This window comes from Sarcophilus harrisii, chromosome 2 (assembly GCF_902635505.1).
Source record: "Sarcophilus harrisii chromosome 2, mSarHar1.11, whole genome shotgun sequence".
In the NCBI taxonomy this organism is placed as follows: Eukaryota; Metazoa; Chordata; class Mammalia; order Dasyuromorphia; family Dasyuridae; genus Sarcophilus; species Sarcophilus harrisii.
The window spans coordinates 489,481,449-489,505,930 of NC_045427.1; the positions used below are offsets into that span (position 1 = coordinate 489,481,449).

Consider the following 24,482-nt stretch of genomic DNA (forward strand, 5'->3'; position numbering starts at 1 on the left):
CATGTATATATCCTGTAAATAAAAGGCTATTAAATAAAAAAAAAAAAAAAAAAAAAAAAGTAAAGTAAATTTTATTAACACTTAAAGTTTTTAAACCACTCATTTCTAGCTCATTTCATTTCTCCACCCCTCCCCATTTCGCTGAGTATTTTCATTGCTACATTTCATTGTAGCAAAGAAAAACAATTAAGCAAAACTAGTCAATGGAGTGGCCACATCTCCCAGCCTATGTGCCATATCTTCCCACATCTTAAAAAAAAAAAAGTAGAGGTAATTATTTCCTAATCTCTTCTATAGGGCCAAGAGCAGGCTGTATAGAAGTATTTGTTATTACAAGTGTTCAACTTTGTTTTAATGTTCTTTCTGTTTACCTTATTGTAGGTATTGTTTTCTTTATTCTGTATCACTTCAAATGGAATCTTCTCATCTCTGAATTTCCTCACATTACTTGTTTTTTATGTTACAAATACGATTTTATACTGGGTTTTTTTTTTTTTAACCAAAAAAAATTTTTTTACTGTGAATATATAGGATGTTTCTACCTTTGACTTTTTGGGGCACATATTCCTCAAATTGGGATCTATAGGTAAAATAATATTAATAGCTGAAGGACTTTTCTCCCAGCCAGTTTTTCAAAACCATCTCCATATTGCTATTGCACTATTATATTTAAGGGCAAAGATGGCCCTTAGATTTAAAGGCAAAAAAGTCAATAAATCTCTTCCTTTTCACCTAGTTGCCACAATCCTTTCCCATAGACTCATCTTCCTCTTTGTCTTCCTCGGTCTGTCTTGTTAACAGCCCCAGCCATCATTATGTAGCATTGTTGTAATAATATCTCACATTTACTTAATACTTTAAAGTTTACAAAGTACATTTGTAGATAGTCCAATCATTACTTCCATTTTGTTGATGAAGAAACAGGCTCAGAGAGTGTCATGCTTAAGGTCATAGAGTGTGAAGACCGTGTATTTTAAAATCAGCCGGAGTCAGGAATTCAGGTTAGGGGAAAATCGTCAGGCTTTATTCTCAGCGAAGAAAGATCGGAGGTGGAAGAGAATGGGCAATAGCAATGTGTGCAGCTGAGTCAAGAAGCTAGCTAGACCAGCAGCCACACGACCAGCAGCTACGAGCATGGAACCCAGGCCAATCTCTCCCAGCCTCTCTTCCTGTCTCTCTCTCTCTGCCTCCACCCACCAAAATTGTCATTTCCTATACAACACATCAAGACTTGCACAGAGAGTGGGCGGGGGCCATTCTTTATCCAAGCATGTATATTAATAGAGTATAGCCCAATTACTATTTAGCCTCCCGTGCTTGGGACCTCAGTGCATCAACTCAAGCCTCAGCCCATTACAATAGAGGTGGGAAAGTCCATGTCTATCAGGCAAATTGTCAATCATTATTAGGATATTGTTCTTTTTACTCTGATTCCCTTTCAGAGACAAGAAGTCAATGCCTATCAACTCCCAAGTTTCCCTATTGCTGATGTTTCTCCAAGTAATCTGCCCAAATGGGCAGTAACTTCCTTTTGATATTCCTTGTTGAAATTGGGCACTTCAAAAATGTCATATCTGTATCAGCTGCATTCTGGGTCCAAGAAAATCTGAACGGTTTTCCTCTGTACCTTTCCTCATCTCAGTTGATAGCTGACAACTTTATCACCTTCTTACATTATCCTTCAGGACACCATCCTTCAGGATCCTTTTTAATGCTTGCACTTTCTCTCTGTTGATTATCTCTAATTTTTCCTATCTGTATCTTGTTTGTACATAGTTAGTGTCTCTTGCATTATTCTCAGAGCTCCTTGAGAGCAAGCATTGTTTTTTGTCTTTCTTTGTATTTTGAGAGCTTTGCACAGTGCCTGACATGTTGTAAGAGACTGGCAATGTTTACTGACTGACACATTCATCATATCACTTTGTGATTATCTATCTATCTATCATATACTATTAATAGACAAGTTTTCCATTTTAAATACAGACAGCCTTTCTAATGCAGGCCCTCAGAAGTTCTTTAGCATCCCTTCTTGCATTTCTGTTATCTGATCCCCAGATCTGGAAATAGTATGGATAATCAAACCTTTACTAACATGCAAGGTAATGGCTTCCTTCCAATGATGAAACTCCAGGTTGCTAACTTGTTCCTATGAACAGCCTCTGTGCAGATACCTTCATTCTCAGGTTTGCAGAATTATCAAATCCCCACATTCCCAACTGGATGGATTTTCCATATGTTGTGGCCTGACCTTTACACAGATGGCCTGCATTACAGAGATGCTAGAATGGGGGGGGGGGGGAAGGATAAGCCCATTCACCCCTATTTGGTAAATTCAGTCAGCCCTAGCCCTCAGTCCCTATCCACTCTCTTCCCTCTCTTCTCATTGTGCCCCTAGAATTGTCCTTTATTGGGTTTTGTTTTGTTTTTTTTTTTTTTTTTTTTTTTTTTTTTGCTAATTTGATTTTTTATTTATTTAAAATTTATTTTTAATACACATTGCTTTATGTATAATGTTTGGGGTGGGGGAGGGGAAATCAGAGCAAAAGGGAAACACCATGGGAAAAATTAAAAGAAAAAAAAAGAAGTGAATATAGCGTGTATTGATTTACATTCAGTCTCCTTAGTTCTTTTTCTGGATGCCGATGGCATTTTTTGTCCAAGTCTGTAGGGATTGTTTTGGATTGCTGAACCACTGAGAAGAACCAAGTCTTTCAGAATTAATCATCACACATTCTTGCTGTTATTGTGTACAATGCATTCCTGGTTCTGCAGGTTTCCTTCAGTGTCAGTTTGTGTAAATCTTTCCAGGCCTTTCTAAAATCAGCTTGTTCATCATTTTTAATAGAACAGTAATATCCCATTACCTTCATATACCACAGCTGTTGAGATTTTCTTGGGGTCTCTGGAGGCAGCCTTTGTTTCAGTTCAGTAATCACCACAAATACAGCCAGGTGTTAAAGTCCAAATCCTTTATTGTCTCCTTTCCTGGGGCCCGGTTAGCTTTCTTAGAGGCCTGTTTCTCTCCTTGATTCTGAGAGTTTGAGCTCCTGCCGCCAGTCCTTTGCCTTCTCTCCAAATGTCAATCCTGGCTAAGGTTCCTAGCTTGTATGTTCCACACTAAGTATATACCAATTATTATATCACTAGGAAACCATTATTTGTTGTAGGATTAAATCAATGCTAAACTAGATTTAACCATTGTCTCCTCAATTCCACTTAGTACCTTGTTTCAAGTTCTGACTCATAACACACAACTTGTTCAGCCCTTCCCCAAATGATGAGCATCTACTCGTTTTCCAATTCCTTGCTACCACAAAAAGGGCTGCTACAAACATTTCTGCACATGTGGTCTTTTCCCCTTCTTTTAGATTTCCTTGGCTTACAGACCAGTAATAGCACTGCTGGGTTAAAGGGTAAGCACATAGTCCTTTGGGCAAAGTTCCAAATAGTCCTTTATTGTAAATAATCTCCCATTCACTTTCTCTCACACTTCCTTCTGCTACTCACTACTAGGAGTAACTCTCACCCAAAGACACCACATCTCTTGGTACTGCTTTCAAGGCCAGATACATCCTTCCTTCTTGTCCCAGATAACCAAAGACCAAGAAGGAAAGATACCCTCAGCTTTGCTCTCCACCTTTATTTTCCATCTCTTCCTCTGCGATTGTCCTGGAGCAATCACCTTTCCTACCTTTATTCTCTTTCTTTAAAGTTCACTATATCCTGTCCAAATCCTTTTGCTGCCATGTAGGGACCACATGCTCAGCTCCTCTCAGTAAGGTTTAGTAGCTGGCTCAGGGGAATCCTTCCCTTTGCCCCCCCCCCCCCTTGGTTTTCTGTGACTTCAACCTCCTCACTTCCCATGATCTCTGTCTTAGACAGATGTGGGACATACACAGGAACCATTACATCTTAGACCCCACTCCTTCAACTGAATATGCCCCTGAAGCCAAAATTCTTAGTTACGGGTCTACTGATAAGCAGCCTCCTTGAAGTATCTTTAGAGAATCTGTCTCAGTTTTCCTTGAATGCAAAATGGGAGAAAATGAGATTTTCTGTATGGTCCTTTATCATTCTAAGTTCTTACACCTTTATGAACTTCAAGGAATTGACAATTTGATAAAAGCAGCAAAGGATTTGAAGTTCTTTATACCTGTCCACAGGTGGTTCGTCCAACTTCTGTTTGGCTCTCTTCAGTGGCAGTGGGTGTTTCCTAGAAAACCATCTTCCCCACCATGTCTGACTATGAAAATGATGAGGAGTGCTGGAATATGATTGAGAGCTTTCGGGTGAAGCTTATCTCCATCATCGACCCTTCTAGGATTACACCCTATCTTCGACAATGTAAGGTCATTAACCTCGATGATGAGGAGCAGGTTCTCAATGATCCCAATCTGGTCATTCGAAAAAGAAAAGTCGGTCAGTATCTCCCTCCTTCTCTCATTGTCCCTACCCACCCCCTTCCATCTTGTGATTATTGACACAGATCAGCTGCACCAAGCAGCAGCTTCCTCTGAAAATTTAATACGCATTGGTCAGTGGGTAGTCATGAAGCATTCCGAGAAGTTTTTTTTGATATGCTGTGGATTTCAAATGTCAAAGCTTGGACAATTTCTAGTCCAAACCAAGCATCTCAGAACATATCTCAGTCCTGTCCAAGGGGAACGTGTTTTAGGAAAATTGTCTCTTATTCTGCTTTTGATTGTCTCTGGTTTTTAGGTGTTCTTTTGGACATCCTCCAAAGAACTGGCCACAAAGGGTATGTGGCCTTCCTGGAGAGTCTAGAACTTTACTACCCACAGCTATATAAGAAGGTCACTGGGAAGGAGCCCACCAGGGTCTTCTCCATGATAATAGGTAAGACTGGTTCACACAGTAAGGGAAGCTGGCTTTCCTTAGAGTGGTAGAAAGAGTGGTGTTTTAGGATTAGTCAGAAGTCTTGAGTTTCAGTCTCATCTCTGTTGGTGACTTTCTTTGAGCTTGGACAAATAATCTAAACATTCAGGAATTCCATTTCCCACTTTGTTAAACAGAGATTACGATCCCGGCCTGCCCCTCGCAGTATTGTCAACATCGTATGAGTCAATGGAGATAAAAATATTCTAATATGTTAAAGTTCTACACAAGAATACATGATTTGTATTTTGATATTTGTGCATGCTAATTAAAGAGTCTGAAGACATGAAAAATCCAAAGAGTATTCTAAAAAGTGATATTATTCTTTAAGATATTTACATGATGGGGTTGGGTAGAGTGGGCCCTTTTTGGCAGTCCTTTAGAAAGTTGATCAGGTTTGCAAACTTGTGCCATAAATGCTTGATGTTTCTCATCTGTAAAATGTATTTAAGTATAAATACTTGTTCTGCGGAGAGGCATTAGGAAGATGAATTGCACCTCACATAAGAATCTTGAGTCATTTTTTTAATAGTCAATATTAATAGCTCCTATTTCTACAGTTCTTTAAGATTTATAAATTACCTTTCTTTTTAAAAAAATCATTTAAAATTTTTTTAATTTCAAATTCTCCTCTTCCCTTCAGTCCCTTCTTTCCCCATTGAGCAATATGATACCCATTATACATATGAAGTCACACAAAAATATTTCCATATTTGCTATGTTAAAGTACTTTTCTTACAACAATGTAAGGTAGATAGACCTCCAAATAATAATATCCTCATTTTACAGATGAAGAAATTGTAGTTCAAAGAAGTTGGGATGCCCATATTTACATAGCTAATCACTGTCAGACCTCAGATTTGGACACTGGTCTTCTAATCATTAAACTAATACTAAACTAATACTGCACTTTCAGTATTCTGAGCCTCTTGGAAGATTGCTAATGACATATACTTGCTAAATCAAATCAAAAAGATGATCATACAGGGCCTTGGTTTTTCCATCTCTGAAATGGGCAGAATAGCTGTTGAAAATATTTTGTTACCAATCTGCATGAGATCCACTTCTTCCTGATGGATCTCCTAGGAGGATCTGGAAGCTGTTGTATTTGTGATTTTTCCATGAAGGAGGAGATGGAGCCAAAATGGCCTTGATTTTTGAACTTTCTACTTGACCTCCTGAGGAGGGTGTTTGTTATGCCCTTCTTTTCTTTGAAGCAGGAAATGTTATTCACTACATATAATTTTTTGTTTCTTTTTTATTTTTCTTTATTTTTTTTGCTGAGGCAATTGGAGTTAAGTGACTTCCCCAGGGTCACACAGCCAGGAGGTGTTAAGTGTCTAAGACCAGATTTGAACCCAGTTCCTCCTGACTTCAGGGCTGGTGCTCTGTTCACTGTGCCACCAAGCTGCCCCTTGTTTCTTTCTTTCTTTTTTTTTTTTTAATAAATAGCTTTTTATCTTCAAAATACATAACTGCATATAACAATGAACAATGGGTACACATGGCAGAAAAATGGAGGGCTGGAGTGCAGTGGGAAGATGGACACGGGCTAGGAGGGACATCTCTGAGTGCTTGACAATCCCTGTGACTGACCAGATGCCTCTGGGGAGTCCGGCCTGACCCAGCTGCTTATGAATGAAGTCATGAAGCTGCAGAAGAAGGTGCAGGACCTGAACATGATGCTGAGTGCCAAGGATGACTTCATCAAAGAAGTACGGGTGAAGGACAGCATGCTGCGCAAGCACCAGGAGCGGGTGCAGAAAATGAAGGATGAATGTGAGAACTTCAGCCGAGAGCTCAAGAGGTGCAAGGATGAGAACTACGACCTGGCCATGCTCTATGCCAGGCAGAGTGAGGAAAAAAACATGGCGCTCATGAGGAACCGCGACCTTCAGCTCGAGGTGCGTCTTCTGGCTCTCCCATCTCAAGGTCTCCCCAGATCTAGTTTTGTGTCCTTCTGCTTCTGTTTGCCCAACTCTTGGGGGGGGGGTGTTTCTGCCCCTCAGTTTGGGGGTCCATTTCTAGATCTGGCTCTGTCTGGATTTTTCTCTTTTTCTCTGCTTCTGAATCTAGATTAATTTATTGGTGTCTATATCTCAGTCACTGAGTTTTTCTTGATTTAATGTGTGGTTTAATGTTATTTCTTGACCTCCCATTTCCCCTAATTGTCAGGGTGGTCTACAACAGAGTTTTGACTCTCTCTGATACCTTGAAGTAGAGTAGATCCCTAGCCAGTGGGTGACTTTCATTCCAGCTGTGCCATTCATATACTGGCATCAAGCAGTCTTCCAAAAAGCACCATGACAATTATTTTTGGGTAAAAGCTAAGGTGGGAACAAATAAAACCGTTTGCAAGGTGAGTGAAGGGTTTTTTGCCCTTTGACCTCTCAGAGATCAAAGGCAAAACCAGCAAGAATGGGAATGTCCTGGAGAGTAGGGGAAGACTGACAGGGGTAAATGATCCTCTTTTTTTTTTTTTTTTTAAATAGCTTTTTATTTACAAGTTATATGCATGGGTAATTTTACAGCATTGACAATTGCCAAACCTTTTGTTCCAATTTTTCCCCTCCTTCCCCCCACCCCCCTTCCCTAGATGGCAGGATGACCAATGCATGTTAAATTAAATGATCCTCTTGCAGATAGACCGACTAAGGCACAACCTGATGAAGGCTGAGGATGACTGCAAGGTAGAGAGGAAACACACAATGAAGCTCAGGCATGCCATGGAGCAGAGGCCAAGTCAGGAGGTCATGTGGGAGATCCAGCAGGAGAAGGATCTTCTTCAAGCAAAGATCCAAGAACTGGAGAGCTCCATGAGGGTAGGAGCCATCTGGCTGCGTAGGGGTTCTTCTGAGAAGAATTGGGAGGATGTCTTGGGGACTGGGAAACGATCTTCAAGGCGGAAGGAATGTTTATGTTCAAAATGTTTATAAAAGCTCTTTTTATGATGACAAATAATTGGAAAGTAAGAGGGTACCAATCAATCAAATGAAGGTTAACTGGACAAGTTGATATATGAATATGATGGAATACTACTATACTATAAGAAATGGTGAAGGGGATAGTTTCAGAAAAGCATGGAAAGACTTGTATGAACTGATGCAAAGTAAAGTAAGCAGAATTGGAACCATTTATAATTATATAAGAATAACAATATTGCAAAGATAAACAATTTTGTTGTACAAAGACATATTCTAAACCTAATTCCAGAAGACTCATGGTGAAAATATGCCTCTCATGTTCTGATAGAGAAGTGACAGATTTACACCATAGATTGAGATATATTTTTCTGGACATGGTCTGGGTCATTTGTTTTGCATGGTACCATCAGACAGAATGGGAAGGGTTAATCAAAGGACATACATTCAAAGATCAAGTTTTAGATATGCAGTATATTTGGTACGTCCATAAAATTAACATGTGCCTCTCAAAGACAGGAATTTTTTTTAAAAAAGTTTATTTCTCCCAATTACGCAAAAAACAATTTTTTTTTTGGTTACACATAGACATTTTTTTTTTTTACATATTTCCTTATGAATCATGTTGGGAGAGAAAAACCAGAACAAAAGTGAAAAATCATGAGGGAAAAAAAAAAAAAAACAGAAGAAAAAGAAAGAAAAAATGAATATAGCATGTATTGATTTACCTTCAATCTCTCTCTGAGTGTGGATAGAGTTTTCCATACAAAGTTTATTGGAAATGCCTTGAATCACTGAATTACTGAGAACCAAGTCTGTCATAGTTGATCTTGCGGCTGCTGTGTATACGTTTTCCTGTTTCTGTTTGTTTTGCTCAGTATCAGTTCATGTAAATCTTTCCAGACTTTCTAAAATCAACCTGTTTATCATTTCTTATAGAACAATAATATTCCATCACTTTCATATACCATAACTTATTCAGCCATTTTCCAATTGATGAGCATCTACTCATTTTCCAATTCTTTTCAAAAAGAGTTATTACGTTTTTTGCACATGTGGGTCCTTTCCCCTCTCTTTGGGATACAAATCCAGTAGTGACATTGCTTGACCAAATGGTTTTATATAGGTTTGTAGTCCTCTGGGCATAGTTCCAAATTGTTCTCTGAATGGCTGAATCATTTTACAATTCTACCAATAATGCTTAGTGTCCCAGTTTTCCCACACCCCCTTCAGCAGTCATCATTATCTTTTCTTGAAAGACAGGAATTCTTAAGCTTTAGTCACAATACACAGTAATTTGCTATCAGAATCCAAAACAGTTCCCCAACTTTATAACTTGGTATGAGGAATGTGTAAGAATTGGAGAACACTAGAACTCAACTAAATTCAAATATCCAACTTCCTGCTGTGCTCCAAGTTATTGCTAGCCATGGGTGATTTGATTTGGATATTACTAGGGTAGAGATTGTAAACAGAATAATTTTTAAATTACTTTTAATTGCCCAGAAAGATAATTAAATAACACTTTTCTTGAAATTTTCTGTTTCCTTTTGGAAGCACAGATTGTATAATTGATTCTTAATAACTAGTAATTAAAAGTCAATGCTAGAAAAGGAAAAAAATATATATATCTACATAATGTGAATATACTAGTATACACACACACACACACACACACACACACACACAAATGAACATATACAGTCTAGCTCCCATACATGAGATTTTGGGTGTCCATATCTGAACTCAGCTTCAAGCACACTCTTTAGTCCTAGGAAGGTCACTCCAGGCCGAGCCCTCTCATCTGCTGTACCACCTAGTTGGGATGATACTAAAAGAGCTTTCAAAGAGCTTTCAGCCGAATGGGAGAAGACTCCACATGTTAGGAAGCTACAAAGGGGGAAAAGAGCATTCTGGCTCTAGAGGCACAAAGGGAGAGTCCGATGAAGGGTGACCTGTTGGGAATGAGGGGCCTTGCTGGCGCCCAGGCCACGTTGCTCCCGGGCTGGGCGCTCTCTTTGCCTTGTTCCAGGTTCCTCCCGTGGGGCAGGGCTCCTGCCCTTCCAGGACACATTTCTCATTGTCCTCTTAGGGAAGCAGCAAGGCCCTGCTGGAATGGCAGAAAGATTCAGAAAACAAGAATCAGGAGTGTGGGATCTCCTGGGCTGGAATAGGTGGGTACAAGGGATTGAGCAGCAAGAGTGTAGGGAGAGTCCCAGATCTGGGTTCAATTCCTGCCTCTGCCACTTACTACCTGGGTGACCTTAGAAAAAGTATTTGATCCCCAGAGCTTCCTTTTCTGCAAAATGAAGGGGTGGGATCCAGCATCCCTTCTGTCTCTAGATCGAAGATCTGTGATTCTTATGACCTAGTGACCACTTTCTCTATGATCACAAACAAGTCAATTGGCCTTCTCGCTGCCTCAGTTTTCTCATCTATAAAATGGGGATCATTATATTTATGCTATTTACTTCAAAAGGTTTGTTGAAATACAAATTATGATTATTAAGCTGTGGTATCTCCCTGCTGGCCCCCAGGAAGGAAGGCGGGACAAGAATAATGCTTATATCCAGATTCTGGAGGAAGACTGGAGGCAGGCTCTGAGGGATCACCAGGAAAAGGAAAACACCATTTTCCACCTGCGAAAGGAGCTGCGGCAAGCCGAGGCACTCAGGAACAAGGTGGGCTGGTGAGGGCTTGGAGAAGGCCACCTCCTCCTCAGAGCGGGGTCACCTCTATAGCTTGGCCACCCTGGACCTGGCCAGGCCAGAGCTCGGCTGGGGTGACTCTGGACACAACCCTGGACTTCTCAGAGGGCGGCTCTCTGGCCAGGCCCAGTGCCCCCTGAGTGCCTGCCACATAGGCCCTTCTCGGTTAGGCCTCAAGGGCTTCAGGACTGGGAGAGCTTAGGGGGGAGATCCTTGTGGGTATAGGGCCTTCCTGGGATGCCTCAAATCAACAAAAAGTAGGTGACAGTGGGCTGCCTCCTCCAACTGTCTTCAAAGGTCCTCTTCTTACCCGCCAAGCTCACTTTAAAACAGTTTTGTTTACACCCCCTGCTCCCAGCCATCCCCTGCTTTTCCTGCTTTTACTTCCTGTTTTCCCTTCCTTAATCTGCTCTGTCACGCTACTTCTAGGAATGATGCTTCTTTCTGAGTGGCTGGGGTGGGAGCAGGGGGGAGGGGGAGGGAACAGCTTGGTTTAAGATGATCCTTGCTTGCCCAGAGAAAGGGGGGTCTGGCCAGGAGCTCCCTGACTCCCCTGCTGCCCCTTTTCTCCTCAGAGTATAGAAGAGAAGGAGATGTTTGAGCTGCAGGGCATGGCCCTGCGCAAGGATTCCAAAATGTACAAAGAGCGCATCGAAGCCATTCTGCAGCAGATGGAGGAAGTAGCTATAGAAAGGGACCAGGTAGGTGCGGGGAGGCCCCCGGCCTGTCCCACGGCAGCCATCCTCTGAACATTCTGGCAAAAGAAACGAAGTTGGTGTTGCCAGTCTGGCAATATCCTCAGAGAAATGCCGGGGGGTGGAGAGGTTAGGCAAACTTCTGAGTGAGAAGTCAGGCTCCTGGTCTCCTTTGCAAGAACATCCCCTCTCTGGCATTGTAGGGGGGTTCTCCCAGGCAGAGTGGAGGCAGTGCCAGGCTGGTCCTCCCCCTCCCCAAGATGCAGAGGCCTTCAACCCCTGGGAGACTTGTGTAGTGAAAGAGGGAACCCTTAGGCTTTGCAGTCTAAGGACAACCACTTCCCCTTTTGGTCTGGTTTCCCCAGTGTGTGAAAGAGGACATCTAAATTAACTCCCTCATGTTATATATGGAGAAATTGAGGACAAGGGAGGTTGTCATATGCCCAGGGTCACATAGCTACAAGTGCTAGAAGCCCTTGGCCTCTGGACCCTGGACTCTGCACTACCTCCCATATCATGGACCCTTGCCCACAGGGCAGCTAGGTAGTGCAGTGGATAGAACGTCAGGAAAACGCATCTCCATCACTTCAAATGCAGCCTCAGACACTTACTAGCCATGTGACTCTGGGCAAGTCACTTAGCTCTGTTTACCTCAGTTTCTTCATCTGTAAAATAAGTTGGAAAAGAAATGTTGAACCACTCTAGTGTCTTTGCCAAGAAAATCCTGAATAGGATCAGAAAGAGGCAGACACAACTGAAATAAGAACAAAATTTGGGTCTTATGCCGTCCCAGGGGGAGGCTGCCGATCTCTGATTGCATCCCACAGTATTTCCCAGGCTCCAGAGTTCCATGTATATTTGGGCAGCCCCCATACCTCCTGGGGGATTGCCCTGGGGGACTATATTCTGGCATCATCTTTTCGGGAGGGGTTGCACCCTAGCTTCTGTTTGTGCTGCCTTTCCCCTCTAGGCCATCATGACAAGGGAGGAATTCCACCTGCAGTATTCAAATAGTCTGAAGGAGAAGGACGAGCTCCGGAAGCAGATCCGGGAGCTGGGTGAGAAGTATGATGAGCTGCAGTTACAGCTGTTTAAGAAAGAGGGGCAGGTGCTGTCTATGGAGAGCAAGCTAAAGCGGCTACAGTCAGAGACACCCATTCTGGTAGGTTTTTACTGGGGAAGGGTTAGAGTTGGGGCTCCCAGAACCTTTTAGACTGTCCTCCCTCTAGCCCTGGTGGATGTAGTGATGGTTTTTCCCAAGGACTGGGGAGTGGGTTTAGTTACTTCATTACTCTCAACCCTAGGATTCTCTCACCTCTGTGGTTCATCATTTTTATCATCAGTCATGACAGAGGGCACTTCTTTGAAAGTCAGGGATGTGATTCTAATTCTGACTCTGCTACTAATTCACCTATGACCTTGGCAAACCAGTGCCTCTCTGAGGGCCTCAATTTCCCCATCTATAAAGTGGAGGTTGGTCATTCTACAGTTGATATTTTAAGACTTTTTAACACAAAGATAATTCAGGCCCTCATCACCTCTCGACTGGTCTGTTAACCCTAACCTTCTAATTTTGCTCTCTGCCTCCAATTTTCCCACTTCAATTCATTCACCACATAGCTGCCAAAGTAATCTTCCTAAACCTCAATAAACTCCAGCAGAACCTTGTTACTTCCAGAGTCAAATATAAAGTCATCTCTTTGAATTTCAAGGCTCTTGATCACCTGATCTCATCCTATCTTTCTAGTCTTTTCATACTTTATTCCCCACTCCATAATCTCTACAAACCCACAGGAATGTCAGCCTCCTTGCTGTTTCTCTCACATGACATTCTGATACTTCCCTGCCTTTGCAATGGCTGTCTCCTCTGCTTAGAAAACTTTCCCTATTCACCTCTCGACATCCTTGACCAGCACAACACAAATGGGCTAATGGTAGCTGAAGAGAAGGAGACGGGGTTGCTAAGAGTTCAACAAAGACATTTATTGAGAGAATTCATACTGATAATATACCTTAAAACCATAGATCATCATATGAAGCATTGTTCTGTGACCAACCTTGGTTTGGTTTCTGTTTTCTATGACCTGATTCCCTGAAGCATATTGTTATTTTCTAGAGACTCAATTTTGTGTAAAGTTTACAATGCCCCAGTAAAATAGGCCAAGACCTTATGTTTTCTCATGATTTCAAGCTTAAATGCACCCTTGATTTATCTTAGAAGAAGAGGAACATCCCAGTTACCAAAGTCTCTAGCTTCCTTAGGACCCTTCCCTCTCTTCAATCTTCCCCCCAGCTATATGTGCTTTCTCCTTTAATATTAAGATCTTTCTAATCTTTCTCTTATACAAACTTACTTATTTACAGGTTTCTTTCTCATTAGTATATAAAATCAATTAGCTAGGGACTTTTTTTGTTCTTTTGCCTTTCTTTATATCTCTAGCTTGGAGGAATAAGTACTTTATCAAAATTTAAGTACTATAATAAGTACTTTATCAAAAGTTTAATGAATAATTCACTCAACCATGCTAGGCCTTTCAGGAGTCCAATTTAGTGTTAGTCATTGAAGGGGAGATGAGTGAGAAGGGAAACTAGAGGAAGAAGCTTATAGTAGAGCAGGGAAGATTAGAGGACCCACAAGAGAAACAGTTCTTAGCACAGGGTCCTCAGACAGAACTGACTCTCAGTAAAAGTGTAAACAAAATAGGAACAACAATAGGAAGTAGTGTATAATTAAATGCTAAATTAAGCAGGAGCTTTAAAGGATCAAAAGAATTAGAAATTGGTAAATAGAAAGGAGGGAAAGGGATATTCTATCAATCTGGCATTATGCTAAACACTGAGGGTGCAAAAGATGGCAAAAGATAGTCCCTGCCCTTGAGGAGTTTACAATCTAATGAGAGAAACAGCTTGCAAACAAATATAATTATATATATGTATATATATATCTCAAACTATACACAGGTTAAATAGGAAACATTTAACAGAGGGAAGGTACTGGAATTAAGAGAGGTTATAGTTATGTTCTTGTAAAAGATAGAATTTTAGTTGAGATAGTAGTCCGAAGAGAGAGAGAGAGAGACAGAGAGAGAGAGAGAGAGAGAGAGAGAGAGAGAGAGAGAGAGAGAGAGAGAGACACAGAGAATATGAGAGAGAATGAGAGAATGAGAATTCCAGGCATGGGAGTCGCCAGAGAAAATACTTGGAGTTGAAAGATGGAATGTCTTGTTCCTGGAACATCCAGGAGGCCAGTGTCATTGAATCAAAGACTGGGGAATAGGAAGGGACTGGGTTATGAAGAGCATGAATGTCAAACAGAGCATTTTATATTTGATTTTGGAAGCATCAGAGAACCACTGAGGTTTATTGCTGGGGGTGGGGAGGAATTGTGTGTGTGTGTGTATGAGAGAGAGAGAGAGAGAGAGAGAGAGAGAGAGAGAGAGAGAGACAGAGACAGAGACAGAGAGAATGAGAATGAGAGAGAGACAGACAGACACCCAGACCCTTCATTTAGGAAGATCACTGGTGGACAATTGGAGTGGGAATAGACTTGAGGCAGGCAGATCATCCAGGTAAAAGGGGATGAGGGCCTACACTATGGCAATGTCAGAGAAGAGATGGGAGCACATACAAGAGATACTGCAAAGGTCTTAGATATGGGAGATGAGGGATAGTGAGGAATCCAGGATCGTGTCCTGGATTGAGAGCCTGAGAGACTGGATGGTGGTGTTTTCTACAGTAAAAGAGAAGTTAGGCTGATGGAAAGGGGTGGGTTTCACGGAAAGATATTGAATTCTATTTTGGACAAGTTGAGTTTAAGCTGTCAATTGGACATCTAGTTTGAGATGTCTGAAAGGTAAGAGATGTTGGAGGTTAGCTGAGAATTTGTAGCAGGATAGATAGATGTGAGAATCATCAGCATAGAAACGGTAATGAAATCCATAGAACTGATGAAATCCAAGTGAGGTAGAATAGAGGAAAAAGAGAAAAAAGCCCAATATAAACCCCTGAGAGGCAACTACATTTAGAGGGTGTGATCTAGATGGGAGTCCAGAAAAAGAGAGAAGATGTGGTTCAGATAATTAGGAGGAGAACCAGGATAGAGTGGTATGCTGAAATCCTGGAAAGGGAAGAATATCAAGGAGAGGAGTGTGGTCAGCTATGTCAAAGGCTGCAAAGGGGTCAAGGAGGAGGAGGACCAAGCAGTTAAGAGATAATTAGTAACTTTTTATTTTTTCCTGGAGGCAATAGGAAGTTTTTAAAATAGATTTTTTAAATAGATGAAAGGACAAGGTCAGATGTGCTTTAAGGCAATTTAATTTAATTTAAGGCAATTGTCATCTGAGTAGGAAATATCCTGGGGAGTAGGATACAATTTTTTTTTCATTAGTAATTTTGGAGAGAACTTTGGGTGGAATGATGTCAGAAACCAGATTGTAAGAGATTAAGAGGAGAGTGAGAGCAGAGAAAGTGGAGGCATCTATTGTAAGTAGGCATTTTGAGGAATTTAACTACAAAGAGCAGGGGGGAAAAATATAGGATTATAGTTAGAGAATTTATAGTGAATCCTACATTTTAGATATAAAAGTGACAAATGGTGAGTGTGATCCAAACCTGAGGCCTTTATGGACATGATTGGCAATATGAAAAGGGGGCAAGGGATTCAAAAGAGGATAGTGTAGAATTGAATTGGTTTACCAGAATGTCAAAACAGGGAGAAGAGGATGGTCAATGAGGGGAGATGGCATGGGAGAGAATGAAGAGGTCAAGGGAATGGAGATTATAATGAGGAAGAAGAGTAAGGCTGTGTAAGGGAGAGGAAGAGGTTAAAAAGCCAATAAATTATGGGCAGATAAAAGGATTTCACAATTCCTGAACATTGCGGGTATGACCATCTTGGTTTGTGGCTGAGAGAGGTAGAGGAGAAGCTCATGGGAAGTGAATAGATTGAGTAAATGAATAATTAAGAGTATTTGATGGAGAATCAATATGTATATTGAAGTCTCCTAATATGAGGGCAAGAGTTGGGAAGGAGAGAAAAGTTGCAAACCATATACATGCACTGAACTCACTGAAAAAGGAAGGAGATTGAGGAATCTATAGTAATAAACTACCAAAATTTTGATTGAGTGGTAGGGATGAATACCATGAATCTCAAAGGAGGAGAGATTACTGAGTGAATGGAGAAGGAGGGAGAACTTGAAAGTGACAGTGGGGAGCAAGGAGTATTCCAACTTCCCCTTCTTTGATCAGTGAGCAGAGGAAAAAGAGTAATGGAAAGAGTAACTAGAGAGGCTATGTCATAAGGGGCAAACTGGGTTTCAGTAAGAGCTGCTAGATGGAAAGAGTGGAAGAGATTTAAGATTAAGGGAAATTTGTTGCCTATGGAAGGGACATTCCAGGGAACACAGTGGTAGGGCTGGGTGGAATTAAGTTAAACTTTGAGGTAGGAATGTTGAGGGGGATGAGAATGAGGAGTTGGGTATTGGATACTTTGGAATGGAGTTTGGCTGATAATTCATATGAGTCCAGTCACTAGTATATGAAGGACATCTGTGAGAGTGTTCACCATTGAGAGGAAAAAGTCATTCCTCTTCCCTCAAAGGATAGGAATAACAGAAGATGGGAGGCTTCAAGTTCAAGGAAGGGTTACTCTTCTTTACACCAGAAGTTTTTTGCATCCTAGGAGGGAGATTGGGTTGGCATCAGGAGGTTGAATTTGTCCTATGGTGGCAATTATAGGCAATCAGTAAACCAAGAAGCATTTATTATGTGCCAAGCCTAAATTCTGGGGGACATAAGAAAAGCAAAAACAGTCCTTACCTTCAGGGAACTTACATGCTAATGAGGAAGAAAATACATACAGATATATGTACAAAATAGGTACAGAGGGGAAGATACAACAGGAGAGGCAAGACATGTTGTCGAGGTAGATAGAAAAATCAGGGAGCATGTCATGAATAAGGGCAGGAGGAGGGATTAGTGTGTGAGTGTGTGTGTGTGTGTGTGTGTGTGTGTGTTGAGGGGGTGGGGGTAAATTGAGTGGACAGTATTTGACCATGAATTGTGGGAGATAAGGCAACACATTTTTAAATGAAAAACTTTTTAAATTGTTAAATAAAATACATAGGATTACCTAAGAAGCCTATTCTATTGAAATACAATTATCAAAATATTTTCTAAAAGCCAAGTTCTTAGTTCTCAGGTTAACCTACTAAGGAAGGATAAAGGCCTAACAAGTTTTCTCTCTTTTCTTGTGACCCAGAGTTCAGACTTAGATGACAGCTCGCCCAGGAATTCTCAGGAGGTGAGTGACATCTTTAGTTTAATTCTTTATATTACCCTTTCCTTCCTCATCAGACCCACAGCTTTGTTTAGATTAGCAGCTAATTGAGAGCCACCATTCTCCTTCCTCATTGCTAGGATCAGGCTCTAAAGAGATTTAATAATGGATTTTCCAATGTCTATCTATTTATTGGCAGTCATATCAAAAGCAAAGACCACCAAAATTCTGGTCCCAACTCTGCCACCTAACAGCTGTAAAACCTTGAATCACTCCAATTTGAAACTTGTTCCTCAAAAGAAAAGCAACAATACATTTCCATGACACTTTAAGATTTTACAAAGCCTCACCTGTAAAATGGGTAGTATAATTATTATTCTCATTTTGCAAATGAGAAAATTGATTAGAGGTGAAATATCTTTTTAATCACCCAGTTTGGAATTTAGTTCAATTTAACAAAGGTTTAAGGGTCTTTATAAGAAACCAGTATAAATATCAAAATCAGAATTAGAACCCAGAACTCTCTGCTTCCTGGGATGTTGGGGGAATGGAGGAAGGTCATGTGAGAAAGTACTTTTTAAAGCAGAAAGTACTATGCCAGTGAGTAGTTTGAAGGCGAGGGCCAGGCTGGTAGAAATGTAGAAGGAACAAGCTGTTGGATTTGTAGCCCAGAGAATCTATGATTTGATCATAGGCACAAAAAACAAAACAAAACAAAACAAAAAAACTCCCTGTCATGACCGTCCATTAAATGCCAAGGGTGAGGGGAGGTGGGGGAGGAGGAAGGGAGTTTAAGACCATCCATAAAGGTCAATTGGACATGGAATTAAAAAAAAAAGTGAAGGGGCAGTAGGCCCTTGCTTCCCTCTTAGCACACCTCTTTCACATTCCTGGGGTTTTGTTACATCACATTTTGGGATAGCAGAAAGAGTCTTATGTATCAGTACATTTGGTGGGAGGCCTGAAAGGTAGAAATGACTGCAATCCAATTTGAGGTTGTGGGTGAGGACCAGTATTGAAATCTAAACAAGGCTGTTTGTCTCTTTCTTAAAGTTAACTCTTCCCAGGGACCTGGAGGATGCAGCACAGCTTTCCGGCAAAAGTGAGCCCATCTCTACACTTCAGCTCCCCGGCAATGTTCAGTGGAAAACACACTAACTCTATAGTCAGAGGACCTGTGTTTAAACCTCACTCTGATAGCTACTACCTGTCTGTTTGGGGGCAAGTAACAATCTCCCTGGAACTCATTTTCCTTAATGACTAACTTATCTGTGCTTAAGATCTTTCACTTTCTGTGGTCATCCTATATGAGAGACTCTGGGAGAGCCAGACTTAGACTTATGTGTAAGTAAACCTGGTAATGTGGTATGAACTGAGAGGACTCTTCCTAAACCATCCCTTCCTCTCAACCCTCCACCAGCCTGTCACTGATGCCTAAAATGCTACCATTAGAGTCACTTCTTTCGGTTAAAAGCCTAGTTCAAATACAACTGATTCCCCCAAGGAAGAAGTTGCTAAGTCATGACTATCAGTCACTTTTCCTTTTAGTATGATTTTTTGACACACTTTTTCCATCTTGACAGCAACTGGGCGTGGGTAGTAGTGAGAAGTAACAAAGGCCTGTGAACCAATTTCTTCCATTTCACATATCTGTCCATGCGTGACTTAGTGATTTCTAAAGAGAGAGGACTTAAAAGGGGAACCATTCACATTCCCCACCTCCACACGCACAGAGAGTGAGGGGATCAAAAAGAGAAATGCTCATGTGGAGAATAATTGGCTGATCAACTTTACTCAGCTGTGTCTGGGAGGGAACCAGACAGGAACCTAGCTTTACTCCTTCCCACAACAGCTGGACAGTTCTGGTCAGAGCAGGAGGGTGGGAGGAAGATGGAAGCAGTCACAGAACTGACCAGCACAATCAGAGGAATACCCCAGGGTGGTTTCTTGTTTGACAGGGCTTTGAGAAGGCTGCAGATGTGAGCCCCAGGGGCCGGGGTCCAGGGAAAGCGGCTTGCCTTCTCAGTCCTTCCAGCATGCACAACTCCTTCCCAACTGTGATCTCCTGGTGAAAGAAAGCACATTATGAGGAGATCTAAGGACCACAGAATCTCAGAGTGAGATGGGACCTTAAGAGACTCATCTAATCCAACTCATGACTATAGCTCTGGATATTCAGGCCACTTCTGCCCCTTTCTCAGAGAGTAATCATCCAGCCTTTTACTTGTAAACCTCCAGGGACAGGAAGAAACCCCTTTCGTTAGGTCAGCTCTAGTTGTTACATCATTTTTCCTAACAGCTTAAAGCAAACGTGTTGTAACTTCCCCTGGTTGCCAAGGAGATAGCCTAATCGCTCTGCACTTTTAATATTTAGGAGCAGAGATTATGTCATCTTCTGATGAATACACAATTATTTAATATCTTTACTAAAAACTAAAGGAGAAGAGAAAAATGTTATCAGAAAAAGAACTGTCTGAAGAGGGTTAAACTATAATTTCAATTCAACAAGCATTCAATAAGTGCCTACTGTATGCAAGGAACTATGTTAGGAACTAAGGATACCAAGATGAAAAATGAAATGGTCCCTGCCCTCAGAGAACACATATTCCACTCTAGGAATGGGGAAGAAACAACTTGTACAGAGGTAAGTAAAAATAAAAGCATCTGAGGAGGGAGAGAGCATTAATACAGGTCATCAGAAGCTTGGTATTCTAGGACCATAGATGAGGTACTTGGTGCATTCTAGACATGGAAGACAGCAGCCATTTTGTGTGAACTCTTAGAGGGGGAAATTGTTAGGATTCCAGTTTGGCTGAAATGGAGAAAGTATTTTGGGTATTAGGATGAAATAAGTCAAGGCAGGCAAGCTGGAACCAGATTGTGAAGGTCTGTAAAGGAAAAGATGAAGACTCTGCCCTTGAGCCACTAAAGCTCTTTGGGCAAAAAGTAGAAATGCTTAGACTTAAAATATTTTGGCAGCTGTGTAACAGATGGATCAGAAAAAGGAATATATTTAAAGAAAGAAGACTAACTGGAAGAAAGGAAAATTTTTCAGTAGCTCGGGCGAAAGGTGATGAGGTCCTGAAGGACAGAGTGATGGCTATGTGAGTGGAAAGGAGGGGATGGGTGCCAGGGACATTACAGAGGGAAAAATCAGTAAGACCTGATTGGATTCAACTGGTTGGGTATGAGAAATAAAAGAAAGTACAAAGTTGAGGATTATTTCCAAGTTGTGAAATTAAGTATCCAGAATGACAATATCTCCAATAGAAATGGGGAAATTTAGAGCCAGGAGTATGTTTAAGAAGGAAGATAGTAAATTCTATTTTTGAGTTAGATGCCTGTGGACAGAAACTTAATTAAGATAGAGGTAATGAGTGCTTTTCCCCAAGCTACCAAAATTTAGAAGATACTGAAAGTATTTGAACTTCTTCAGTAAGTAGAAGTAGTCTAGGTTAGCAATGATGATTAATTAACTTGGGAAATTACCATAAGGAATTCTGTAGCTGGATACCAGGTTAACTCTTCTCTTGTCATGGAATCTTATATCTCAAGGTCCAAGGTCTCTTTTTGAGGGCTCTTCCTTTCCCCCCAGCTTTCCATTTTGTGGTACTTGGTCACATACCTGGGCCCTTGGTCCCAAAGCTTGTCAGAAGCTGGACTGAAAACCAGGTCTTTTCCGACTTTTTTCAACTCACAGTACAACAATGCTGCTCTCATTTATATTGATGTGACCATTTTTTCCCCCATTCATGTCAATCTATTCGTCTTAAGTATTTACTATGTACCAAGCATTGTGCTAAGCTCTGGGGATATCCAGAAAGGCAAAAGACAGTTCCTGCTCTCAAAGAACTTAAGTCTAATGAAGGAGGTGCATGCAAACTATTATGTACAAATAAGACACAAACTGGGTAAACTGGAGATAAATCTACAGAAAGAAGGTACTGTCATTAAGTAGAATTAAGAAAGGCTTTCTGTAGAATATGGGATTTTAGCTGCGACTTGGAGAAAACCAGGGAAGCCAAGAGGTGGAGCTACAAAGGAGAGTTTATCCATGGTTTGCCCATCTTTATTCCAGTTCTTTGCTATTGTAAAATAAAAGTACAAATATCCACAGGGATCTTTTCCCTCTGTTTTTGACTCCTTTGGGGAATAGAGGCAACTATATAGTATAGTGGATAGAATGCTAGACTAAGCGTCAGGAAAACTTGAGTTCAAATCCTTCCTCAGGTAGTTACTAAGTCACTTGTCCTCTTTCAGCCTCAGTTTCCTCATCTGTAATATGAGAATAATGCTAACACTTATCCCCTAGGGGAAACATTTTTAAAGCACTATTTTGCTATTGTTAATATCTTTATATCTGACTTACTGATAGGAGACTGGGATGTTTAGTGGGCTTATTCCATGGACTAACGAGAGTATGGGATCAATTGTGTATTTCAGATCATCCAGCTAAGGAGAGACTCCTAGAACAGCCCTTTGCCACCACGAAGGAGAAGCTTTTTCTGGCCCAAAATGTAAGAGAAACTTGAGTGTCCCCAGGATGGATTGAAACAAAATGTAGTATTTGATGCAAGCTTCCCCTGGGGTGGATCTTGGCTCACATGTGTGATTGTGTGCACCTATGCCGATATACTCGTGAGGCTGTGCTTTTGTGTGCATGTGTGGGACTTTATGAACCTGTGGGAAATATTTATGCCTGTGCTTGTGACCTGTGTCCACATTTGTATGTGTGTGTGATTATGATTGTGACTGTAAGCTCCTTTAGAGCAGGCCCTCGTGATTGATTCTGGAAAGGCATTCCTGCTTCCTAATGTAGCTTAATGGACATGGGTAGGACATCAAAGGGCCCAGGTTTTTATCCTAACTCCACCGCTTCCTGGCTGATTGAACCTGGGCAAGTCACTCATGCCACCGAGGGGTTGACCAGGTGGTCGCTTTCATTCTAATTACAAGATCCAATGAAGAGGGTCACAGGCTCTGGGAGGGCTTCCTAAGTATTGCTAGGATAATAACACAGTCTTCGCTTCCTTTGACTTTATATAGCTAAGAGTGGTGCAAGTGTACAGAGCTCTAGATTCAGGAAGATCCAAATTCAAATCCAGGCTTACTACCTACACATTTACTATCTGTGTGACCCTGGGACTACCATTTAGTCTCTATCAGCCTATTTCCTCATCTATAAAATGGGGACAATAATAATAATAGTAATACCCACCTTCCAGGGTTGTCATGAGGATCAAAGGAGATGCTGCTTGTAAAGAGTTTAATAACATCTAGCACATAGTAGGTGCCTAATAAATACTTATTTTTGTTTTAATCTTAAAAATTCTTTCTCTGACCAACTCATCTGGGCTGAACAAAAGATTCATGGCTGGAACAATAGATTATAAGACTGACCACAGGAAGGGGATTAGAAGAGGGGAAGAAAAAAAAGAAAAAGCTGGAATCCAAACAATCTTTGTTCTAGACCCGCTAAAATAGTGCCGCTTTCTAGTCCAGACCCACCTTACTTGTACTTACTTCCACAATGTTCTTTTCTCTTTCTAGGGAGGTGGATTGAGCAATGGGGATCCACAAGAGAAGGAAAGGCGCCGCATCAAAGAAAGTTTTGAGAACTATCGTAGGTAAGAGTGACCTGTGCAAAGCAAGGAAGGTGCTCGGTAGATACCATGCATTTTAATTATAAATGCTCCTATTTCTGATTTCCTTCACAAGCTAATTGTACAATAATTCAGAGTCTGATTCTTTTTGTACAGCAAAATAATGTTTTGGTCATGTATACTTATTGTGTATCTAAGTTATATTTTAATATATTTAACATCTACTGGTCATCCTGCCATCTAGGGGAGGGGGTGGGGGGGTAAGAGGTGAAAAATTGGAACAAGAGGTTTGGCAATTGTTAATGCTGTAAAGTTACCCATGTATATATCCTGTAAATAAAAGGCTATTAAATAAAAAAAAATTATAAATGCTCCTAATAAGTTCCCACCTGTGTGGCTTCTCTAGGTCTCAGTTTCCCTATCTGTAAAATGAGGGGGTTGGGTTATAAATTACCTTACAATCTGTTCCCTGTTGAGTTACCATCAGTCTTTTATTTATGGTTCAAACTCTCAATGAATCATAGAGATGTTCTCACGCTTGTACCCATTTCTCACTTTCACAGGAAGTGGGCCCACAGAAAGGTTCAGCACAGCACCCGACAGGGAGAAGTAGACTGGGAAAATACCACAGGAAGCGACAACACAGATACGGAGGGCTCCTAACTGTACATGACTGCTGAACCCAACCTCTCTGAGAGTCCCTGCCGTCCCCCAAAGTCAGTCTCCTATCCCTCGTGGACAAAATGGAGCAGGGATGCAAAAGATCAGAAACATCATCTAAGCCTCTAAATCCTCTTTGAGTGGCTTGGATTCAGAAGGAAAGTTGCGTATTTCAAACTGCTGAACCCAAGACTTTCTGTTCTGAATTTAGATTGACTTAGGTTGGTATTAAGATGATTTTGTAGCCATAATGAAGGACGAATATGAAGAATTTTGAGAAACACAAGACTTACATAAGCAGTGCAGGATAAAGATGACAAAGAACAATTACTCTAACAAAGTGAATGAAGACAACATTAAACAGTTAAAAAAAAGTCTCAGGTCAAATCCATGGTACCAAATTATTTAAGTTGAGGAATACAACTATCATTTACAAACAGAAAACTGCCAAAAAGTGGGAAGTGATCTGTATTATCAGTATACTTTGAGGCCATTTTTGTCTGGGACTAATAAACATGTGAATTTGTTGGGATGTCTGCTTTGTCAAAATAAAGAATACATTTTTAGAAAAGTAATGCATAGTAAGAAAATATGGCCTGGCTTCGAGAGACTTACATGAACTGATGCTAAGTGAAATGAGCAGAACCAGGAGATCATTATATACGTCAACAACGATACTGTATGAGGATGTATTCTGATGGAAGTGGATTTCTTTGACA

General features: G+C 41.0%; 1 protein-coding gene across 1 annotated transcript in view; it reads left to right on the forward strand.

Moving 5' to 3' along the window:
* CARD9 (caspase recruitment domain family member 9) overlaps nt 1–24,022 on the forward strand; it is a 35,275-nt gene extending 11,253 nt beyond the window's left edge. Inside the window, exons 2-13 of the mRNA XM_003757490.4 lie at nt 4,164–4,419; nt 4,720–4,857; nt 6,496–6,800; nt 7,539–7,718; nt 10,355–10,498; nt 11,101–11,226; nt 12,191–12,382; nt 17,483–17,524; nt 18,554–18,602; nt 21,944–22,017; nt 23,051–23,127; nt 23,667–24,022. Coding sequence (XP_003757538.1) covers nt 4,236–4,419; nt 4,720–4,857; nt 6,496–6,800; nt 7,539–7,718; nt 10,355–10,498; nt 11,101–11,226; nt 12,191–12,382; nt 17,483–17,524; nt 18,554–18,602; nt 21,944–22,017; nt 23,051–23,127; nt 23,667–23,766 — 1,611 coding nt within the window. The 5' untranslated portion in view covers nt 4,164–4,235 and the 3' untranslated portion in view covers nt 23,767–24,022. The remainder of the gene's footprint in view (nt 1–4,163; nt 4,420–4,719; nt 4,858–6,495; nt 6,801–7,538; nt 7,719–10,354; nt 10,499–11,100; nt 11,227–12,190; nt 12,383–17,482; nt 17,525–18,553; nt 18,603–21,943; nt 22,018–23,050; nt 23,128–23,666) is intronic.
* Nucleotides 24,023–24,482: the final 460 nt, after the last annotated feature.